The following is a 9,544-nucleotide window of genomic DNA, read 5'->3' as shown; positions in this document are numbered from 1 at the left end:
TGTGTTATTAGGAATCTAAGCAAATTGTCTGTTAAATAAGCAGCATTCGTCTCTCTAGAATCTAGGTGCTCAACTGTAGTAATGATTCTTTTTAACTGGACCTAATTAATTGTATGCTGCTAATCACTTGGTCCAGCAGCCCTGGCAAGGGGACCCTCATTAGCAAGAACTGAACAGTGCTGGAATACAAACAGATGATAAAGTAAAAATTGCTGTATGGTATATTTATAAGGTGTTGGACAACCTTGAGAGAAGCCCAACCACTGGAAATCTACAAATATCCAGAGGCAGATGTACATCATTCTTCCAGAAGTTTTTTTTTTTTTTTTTGCTTTCCAATCCATCACTCCTTAAATCCCCCATCTAGTTCAGTGTGTAAGGATTTACCACATTTTCCTAATTATCAAACCGTTTAGTGAGCAGTCATGCCCTGTGAATGAGCACGTTGTCATCCTGGAAGTGTCCAATCCCATCAGGATGGGTATCCTAATGAGATAGAAGTGATTAATTAGAAATGATTTGCAGTGAACCTTCATTCTCTGGGGACTAAAAAATACCATAAAGTTAAAGAGGAGCCACACAGTTTTCCTATAATTCGTCACCTGCCTGTAGATCTGTTCTTTAATAGACTGGTGAATCATACTTTTCTTAAGAATGTAACATCTGTGAGTCAGAGTAAGGAATCCTACAAGTTTTTCCTGAGCAGTAAAGGACGTCAGTCATAGCTAATCACCAGGTTTGAGCTTCCAACAAGAGCTCTGCAGCTGAAAGCGCTTGGCCGGCTGGTTGAATGTGCAGTAACCGTCACTGACAGCAGTGCCGTGGGCTCCTGTGAACTCTGTGACATACAGCTGAACTGATGCTACTGGATCATTAGCTACTGCAGACTGCTAACTACCAAACCAGTGTTTTTATATTCTGCCAACAGCATATTCTTTCCCACCCTGAGGTTTTATACTGATTCTAAATCTAATGGTCGTTGTGCATAATAATCTTAGAGCCTTGGGTGTGTTTTTAACTGGTGAAGCACAAGCTGTGCTTAAAAGTAATTCATCTTCTGGTCATTCTCTCACCCCCACCCCCCCACCCCCCAGTCTCCACTCCTCCCTTGCTTGTTTGGTTGATGGAGATGATCCTGCATGTGATGGGGCTGCAGGGCTGCTTCTCCGTTTGATGTATTTTTCATGTGTTAAGGCTACTGTTGAGATTAGGGTTTGGCAGAGACGGCCTGGAGGTGCTGCGCTTGAATGGGGATGTTGTTGGAGCTTGTCATGGGACAGGGAGGCGATGTGCTTACTGAGTCTGTGTGATGTGCAAACAACAAAACAAGTCACGCATTCAGAAGACACCACAAAAAAGCCCAGATGATCTGCTGTCGTTCTCAACAGCAACAAAATGATTCCAGGAGGGTTCCCCGATACTGAAGCAGCCTTAAAGGACTGGTTTAGAGAACAATCAAAATTACATCAATGTTGTCGAACAGTTTAGTTTTTTAAATTTACATTGCACAATGCTAACTAAGCTAACATACTGGATTAAGACCACCAATCAGCATCATATAAACAAACTGCAAACTTAAACCTTAAACAACACTTTTCATCTTGAATAACAATTTCAAAATACAATTTCAATAAATAGATGTATTTAGAAACCATTGAAGTCTTATGCAAGTGTGTGATGATTTCACCATAAAGTAACATGATAGTAATGTCCAAATGTGAATAGAAGCTTCCATTGACTGTTATCATACTTTAGATTCCTGATTCCAGCACAAGGTGTAATATGTTTAAATGCTGTTGGTTCTTCAAGCCTCTTCTTCAAACTTCCAACTGTCTTACAGCTTTGAAACATTTCATGGGCTGTGCCCTGATTTGCTTCAACTTTCACCAACTTTCAGGATGCAAACAAATTATGATTTCAGTTAAAATTGACATATTTTAAATGTTCTGTAGCAGTAAACAGGTCTTTGTAAATATTACACTCTGTTGAAAAATTGAGCTTGTTCTGAAAAACACAGCTGGTAGATCATATTTTCCAGCTGGCAAGGTATTGTTTTTGTTTCTTATTATTTGATTAAATTGAGTAAAACACATTGGAGGGTGGCATAGTGGTGCAACTGATCTCATTGCAGCCTCACAGCTCCAGGGTCACTGATACAGTCTTGCGCTCATGTTCTCCCATTTACATTTTATGACATTTGGCCGTTGCCGTTATCAAGAGTGACTTACATTTTACATTCTGATCAGTAGTCCAGTGCCTTAACCACTGAGCTACTACTTCCCCGAAGGCATACCATTTCCTAGGTTTACTCCCATATACATGCTAGTTACTGGAGTGGAATGCAGATTTGATCTGTTCTTCCTTTTGCCTAGTGTTCCTGTGACATCCAATGTAACCCTAAAAAAATGAATAAAAACAACTGTGGATTAATAAGTTCAACCCCACTGAACACCTTTGGAATGAACTCACACCTCAGACCTCCTCACCCCAAAAACCTCTCTAATGCTCTCATGAATGAAAGACACAAATCCACACAGCCATGCTCCATCATCTAGTGGAAAGTCTTCTCAGAAGAGTGTGTACGGCATGTAATATATATAGGTATATATGTAAATGTGTACAGCATGTAATATATATAGGTATATATTTAAAACATATGTACAGCATGTAATATATATAGGTATATATGTAAACATATGTACAGCATGTAATATATATAGGTATATATGTAAACATATGTACAGCATGTAATATAAATAGGTATATATGTAAACATATGTACAGCATGTAATATATATAGGTATACATGTAAATGTGTACAGCATGTAATATATATAGGTATACATGTAAATGTGTACAGCATGTAATATATATAGGTATACATGTAAATGTGTACAGCATGTGATATATATAGGTATATATGTAAATGTGTACAGCATGTACTATATATAGGTATATATTTAAACATATGTACAGCATGTAATATATATAGGTATATATGTAAACATATGTACAGCATGTAATATATATAGGTATATATGTAAATGTGTACAGCATGTAATATATAGGTATATATGTAAACATATGTATGTATAATTATACAAAAGTTATATACAGTACAATGATACAGGGGCGCTCAACAAGCTCATATGGGTGACATATTCAGCAAGCTCATATGGGTGACATATTCAGCAAGCTCATATGGGTGACATATTCAGGTGTCTACATATTTAGGTCTGTACGGTGTATGTTGTTAGATTCCCAGCATTAGATGAAAAGATTTGTTTCTAATCAGTTAGATAATGTTCAGTTCCCAATGTACAGTTTGGTCGCCACTGCCCGCTTTAGGAAGTGAGTCATACTAGAGAGAGAGAGAGAGAGAGAGAGAGAGAGAGAGAGAGAGAGAGAGAGAGAGAGAGGAAACAGCACAGACATTGCTGGAAAGGAGAAAGGACAGGCTGGAGGAGGGCTAAACGCTCATAACAGACGGTAAGACAACACCAATTATCCAATGATTTATAAATATAATCTCCAATCACAGCTTTTACACGCAGAATAAACACAGTGTGTAGTTATTATCTGAATTAGTAGATGTTCCTGCTGAAGGACCAGAGCTGTGATATGGGGTGAGACTAAACGCGTTGCTCTTACGTAACGCATTAAATCCGAGTTAACCTGTTTTTTTTTTTTAGTCGTAATTGTATTGAATCTGTGATATTTGTGTGATTACCAGTGTGAGATGAGACAGGGTAAATAAATAGCACGATTTGACTAGCAGCCCAAAGGCTCTCAGATTTCGCTAGTCCTCCATTGGCAATAATTTCATACCATAATTAACACGCAGATGTGATAAATTTACGCAAATTAACGCGGGTTAAATCCTACGGCTGCTTGCGGTTATTTCTCTTTTCCATAATGCTGCCCGAGTCACCTGCATAGGATCATTAGGATTTGCCCCCGAGGCTCTATAGGATGACAGACGACACCATGAAGTGATTAGTTCAGTTACCTCTTCTGCTATAGGTCATTAGAATATTTTCTGAAATTGAGAACTCTCAATGTGGCACCACAATACTGTTGATTTGTGAGTTATTTTTTTGTAAATTATTTTATTAATAAATTATGTATTATTTATTTATTTATTTATTTATTTATTTATTTATTTATTTATTTATTTATTTATTTATTTATTATGTATTTTTTTGCACAAGGTCTAATATCTATCCAAGCTGGAAATCCATCTCTTTTTTTTTGTCGATTTTTTCTTCTTTCTTAAAGAGCGATTCACTCTCAAAGAAACATGCTGAAACAAGATCGACCTGTGAACGCTGCTTTTGGAGGTCACCTTGGAGGTACAAATTCGACCCTGCGTATTCTCGGCAACAACCAGAGGATGTTTGAGAAGGATGGGAACTTCAACTTCCTGGGTCAAGATGAAAACACAATGACTGGAGATGAGAACCGCAACCAAATGCGTCCTCGAGCTTTGGGCCTGACAAGCCGCTATCCACCAACGTCTGCCAACCACTATGTGCCTGGACCCCTGTCTCCCCTCTCTCGCCTTCCCTGCTGGAGCCCCCTGGAACCTCTTCCTGAGATTGACAGTGGAGAAGACACTGGAGGCAGGGTGCCTCCTGATGGAGCAGAAGAGGGCAAAATAGATGAGGAGATGAGGAGAATGAGTGATGATGAGAAGGAGGAAGAGCAAGAAGACCTTATGAAAGGTAAAGCACAAGAACGGGTGGAGGATATAGAAGAAGATGGGGTGTTGGACTGGGAAGAGAGCGATGAAGACTTTGAGTTGAGTTACAGGTCAGAAAGCTCTTCACCTCTTACCATTGAGAGCGGAGATGTAACTGGGGGAGACTCCCTGAACTTTACGTGGGACCGCATCTGTGTGGGAGGTTCAAACTCAGAAAATAGTGATGCAACCACAAACCTGGAGGGAAAACAGAATGCTGAAGAGGACAAGAAAGCTGAGATGCACCGTAAGAGGCTGGGAGGTTCTAGCCTAGCTGAAGAAGCATGCTCCGATTCAGAGAGTGATCCCTGCTCTGAACTGCCAGAACTCATGGAGGCTGTGTGGACCATGGAAGACCGAGAACGGTTCAAAGCTGAGGAGATGGAAAAGCACCATGTGCAACTGACCATGTACCGTAGGCTCGCCCTGATCCGTTGGGTGCGCACCCTGCAGGAACGTGTCCAAGAACAGCAGAACCGACTCCAGTCCAGCTTCGATATCATCCTCACTCACAGGAAAGAGCTGCTTCGCATGGGCTCAGCTGCAGCTGCTGTTAGCCAGTAACAACACCAGAAGAGAGAAAAAACAAGAGCAAGAGAAAGAGCAGAGGCGAAGACGGTCAAGCAGAAACAAATGACTAAGAACAGTGACAGAGAAGGCCCTTTTAAACTATTTCCTGCATCCCTCATCTGTCAGTCCGGTCTTGTATATGTCTGTGCTTCAGACTCTGTTTTTGTCTTTGCTATCATACATTGTTCTTGAAGATACATCAGTGCAGTGCTGTGCATGCCTGACCAAAGGTTTCTTACTTAGTGCTCATCCAAACCAGTATGAAATCCAGTATATTTGGCTTCATCAAACTATATATATATATATATATATATATATATATATATATATATATATATATATATATATATATATATATATATAGTTTGATGAAGCCAAATATAAAAGGGAAAGGGTTTGAATTTCTGACAGTTCATCAGGTTTGTCTTTTGGGTGTTAATGAATGAATAAATATTTAACAGTTTTATTTTTATTGGGTGTCCCTTAATGAATACTGTACATACCAAGATTATCGAATGAAACCAGTTCATTATGATAAAAAAAAAGGCAGACATAAAAAACATTTAGCCAGACAACAAAAACACTTTCTAATTGTAATAATTGTATGTCACAACAAAATTTCACAGTATATCACTGCACCTTTTTTGTCTAAGCTTTCTTTCCATTAATAAAACACATCCAAAGATATGATACATTTCTGAAATCTGTTGAATTTCTACATGTGAATGAAAAAAGGTTTATATCTTATCAAGAAGCATGGCTTTTTGTCAAGTCTGACCGAATACCATTTTTAATGACTTTTTATTGGTCTTGGTTTTACTCTCATCCACAACATTTAAAATGTTATTATTTGTAATATATATTTGAATACAGCTGGTTTGGGTTATATTCTGTGAATGTTCTCCTCGTGTCTATATGGGTTTCCTCCCACCTCCTAAGAACACACCCAGTGTTCCCGGCATTCGCTCCAGATCGAACAAAACCCTGACCAGAATTTAATGATAGTGACTCCGTCAGTGATTTCCGGTTTGATGCTGTCCACACCCATCTAGATGGTGTCGCATAAATTAAGTTCTGTTATTTTCATTAGGCACTTCCATTGGAAAGGATTAGTAACATGTTTTGACTTTTTCTTATCAATCCGGAAAATAAACAGTGCCAAATTAATCTGGTGTTCTAATACGGAATCTGAATCACCCTTTCTTATTATGGTTTATTTATTAATTCACAATATTTTATCGTCTTGTGCCTTATCACATGGGCAAAGCTTTGGGTATGAAGTTTTATTTCATGTGTGTTTGCACAGATACCAGCTAAATCGTAGTTAAGTCCAAAGAGTAAGTATGGCCGCCGGGTGACTGTGGCGCCGTCCCGAGTCTCCAGGGGATTTCCGTTGTGCGTGTACGTGTGTGTGTGGTTTCTGCCTCAGGCTCACTGCACCACTTCGGCCTAGTAAACAGCAGGCCTGACCCCCTGTCAAAAATGGGGATTATTCTCAGGTCATGACAAGAAGTTTGTATAGTTTACGCTTATTATCCTTTGTCTGCAAACATACAGCCATTTCATGTAGCTTATAATTAGCAAATGCACAGATGCATTTTCTTTGTCTTTGGTTGAAAGCTGCATAAGCAGCCTAAAGAATTAAACCTCTAGGTGAGAACCCTGTATTGTTTACATAGGCATAACTCAGATTTTTTTTGATTAATTAATGATGCGTGTGTCATACTAGGATTTGTAAAGATTGGCTATTTGGATTAACAAACACATCGACTTACACTTGTTTGGACATCTCTAGACGTTTGTATGCTGGAGGCTCGGGTTCTTGTGAGGGAGAGGACATGTAGCACTCAGTGCGCTGTTTGTCCTCACATGACACATGTCTTGAGGAAAAATGAGGATGATCCTAGCTGGGTGTGAAAAAAAGCAGAACACATGCACCATGTAGCAGAAAAATATCCAGCAAATTTAATAATTGTTATTGCGAAAATATTTCTGGTGGCAAGGTGCACTGCAGCGGTAACATCCAGGATTCTGTCACTGATTGTGTTATTGTGTTAAAGTGATGTCATAGAAGTGGAACAAAAAGTTAATCTTAAAAATCTTGGAATAGTAAAATACCCATAAGATAATAAAATGGTCATAACTGATATATTTCACATATTTATAATTATGCACATAAAGGTTACATAAGCAAGAGATTACTTTAACTCATGTACACTTACACTCACAATGCACACACATAATATCCAGAAACACTAAATCCTTTATCATATCACATTCCACATCAGGGAATTATGGCTCATATGAAAGTAAACACTTTAAGAATTTGTAGTTTTTTTGTTTTTACCTAGCTTTTACCTAATGACAATATATTCATAGAATTATTTTTCACACAAATGTCCATCTCACTTCTACTTTCTGAGATGCCCCAATTGCTTCTTCTTAAGCATCTAAAATCAACTATTCTGTCCAACCAACAGAGGTAAAAAAACATCTCAACTGAAAGAAAAACAACAGTTACTGGACTAATTTTATATCAGACCTACCAAAATAAAGTCCAATTGTCTGATACTAATAACGTCAAATTGTCTGTGAAGTCAAGTTGACTTCTACTCTGAACACGGACAGAACATGCACAGAAACATGGCTCAGATTTCACAACATGGCTCAGGTTTACCGGGACAGTCTTAAAATACAGTAAGTTAAAAGAGAAAGGGATATAATGGATGCATGAATGAATGTATGAAACACACCACTTTGGCTAAATTATACACTGAATGATTTACAATACATAATGTTTTTATGACATTTTTTTCGAACCAGGGGATTAAGATCAGAAAAATATTTTAGATAACTTCTATGAGATCTACTATACAAGATTTTTATTTAGTGAACTAAGTTCATATCATTTTAGAAACTAATGTTAATTTTTTATATTTCTTCTTTGATATTTTACTTAATCTGTTCACATTGACTTTTTAGTAAAGATTGATTATTAGTTTGAACTATAAGTTGTCACTGTTGTTATTGCTGTAAGTAATGAATTATAGAATTTTACTCAGGCCAACATCCAAATATGGAGTCAATTTTAGTGTATTGTGTTCCTACAATACTAATGCCAAGAATATGTGTGCTATAAATAAATAAGGATTGCGGATGAAAGGTAAGACCTAAACCAAGAAAGAATGCCAAACAAGAAGAACAACAAAAAAATTATATGTATATAATTATATTAGAGAGTGAGTGAGAGAGAGAGAGAGAGAGAGAGAGAGAGAGAGAGAGACTATAGAGATAAATAGATCATATTCACAAATTCACAACAGCAGTTTATATACAATGCAGTCAGTGTGATGTTATAAACACACATTCTAACTGCTCTTTACTCAGTCCTACTGCTGCTTTCCTTCTCAACAGTAATTAATGAACCATGATACCATGATATGACATTCGTATCTATTATTTTGATAAAGCCTGAATTTAGACAAAAGTAATCTTTCAGAAGAAGCTGCTGTTTTACTGTGACATTACCATGAACCAAGTGGAAGGGATTTACACATTAGTATTATAGTATATTTGTTTGTTATTTGTTTTTAAATATGGATATAGACATCTTTATGAATGCGGCATATGGTAAAAATAACCAGGCATCTGATACAAAATATAAAACCTTACAAAATATTAAATCTTAGACTGAATATGTTAATATACTGTATAATTGCAAGGGTTATAATCGAAGAGTTTGGCCAATTAAAATGTATTTTTATTAGTATTGTCATTATCATTAGCAATATCAATTAATCCTGTCGAAGTCCAAAGGTTCTGTGTTGATTCTGCCTTCTTGAGCTTCCACATCAGCAGGAACAAGTTGATGCTGCTGCTTGGGTCTTGTACCAGCCTAAATAAACAGATAAATGTGTGTGTGTGTGTGTGTGTGTGTGTGTGTGTGTGTGTGTGTGTGTGTGTGTGTGTGTGTGTGTGTGTGTGTGTGTGGACAGGATTAGTTGTCACTTTTTTCAGGCAACTGACACAGTAAAGTCCCCAACAGGGGGCAGCACTGAGAATCGTCTGTCTAGCCTCATGTTTATCTTTGGGTTTAGTAGCCCTTTCTCAACACTGGGGGGTAACATTATTCATATCCCTCATCAAATGTGCATGAACAGGCCACCAAGTAGAAACACTTCTGGGTTGTAAGATTAAAAATGCTTGTTCTTGCTCTCTCTCTCTCTCTCTCTC

The 9,544-nt window shown here is 37.7% G+C and overlaps 1 protein-coding gene across 4 annotated transcripts; it reads left to right on the top strand.

The window, feature by feature from the left end:
* Positions 1-3,330: 3,330 nt before the first annotated feature.
* LOC113643951 (UPF0500 protein C1orf216 homolog) lies at positions 3,331-5,998 on the top strand. 4 transcript variants are annotated; one of them, XM_027148401.2, is made up of 2 exons: positions 3,331-3,489; positions 4,279-5,998. In XM_027148401.2, the coding sequence occupies exon 2, from the start codon at positions 4,301-4,303 to the stop codon at positions 5,303-5,305; it is 1,005 nt and encodes a 334-aa protein (XP_027004202.1). In that variant the 5' UTR covers positions 3,331-3,489; positions 4,279-4,300; the 3' UTR covers positions 5,306-5,998. The 4 variants fall into 4 exon arrangements, with proteins under 4 accessions (XP_027004202.1, XP_027004203.1, XP_027004200.1 ...); XM_027148402.2 differs by having other exon boundaries at positions 3,416-3,489; positions 4,212-5,998; XM_027148399.2 differs by having other exon boundaries at positions 3,489-3,626.
* The last annotated feature ends 3,546 nt before the right edge of the window (positions 5,999-9,544 follow it).

The sequence above is a fragment of the Tachysurus fulvidraco genome, chromosome 24 (genome assembly GCF_022655615.1).
Source record: "Tachysurus fulvidraco isolate hzauxx_2018 chromosome 24, HZAU_PFXX_2.0, whole genome shotgun sequence".
NCBI lineage: Eukaryota > Metazoa > Chordata > Actinopteri > Siluriformes > Bagridae > Tachysurus > Tachysurus fulvidraco.
Note: the sequence above shows the minus strand (reverse complement) of the source record. Positions and strands in the feature narration are given on the sequence as shown.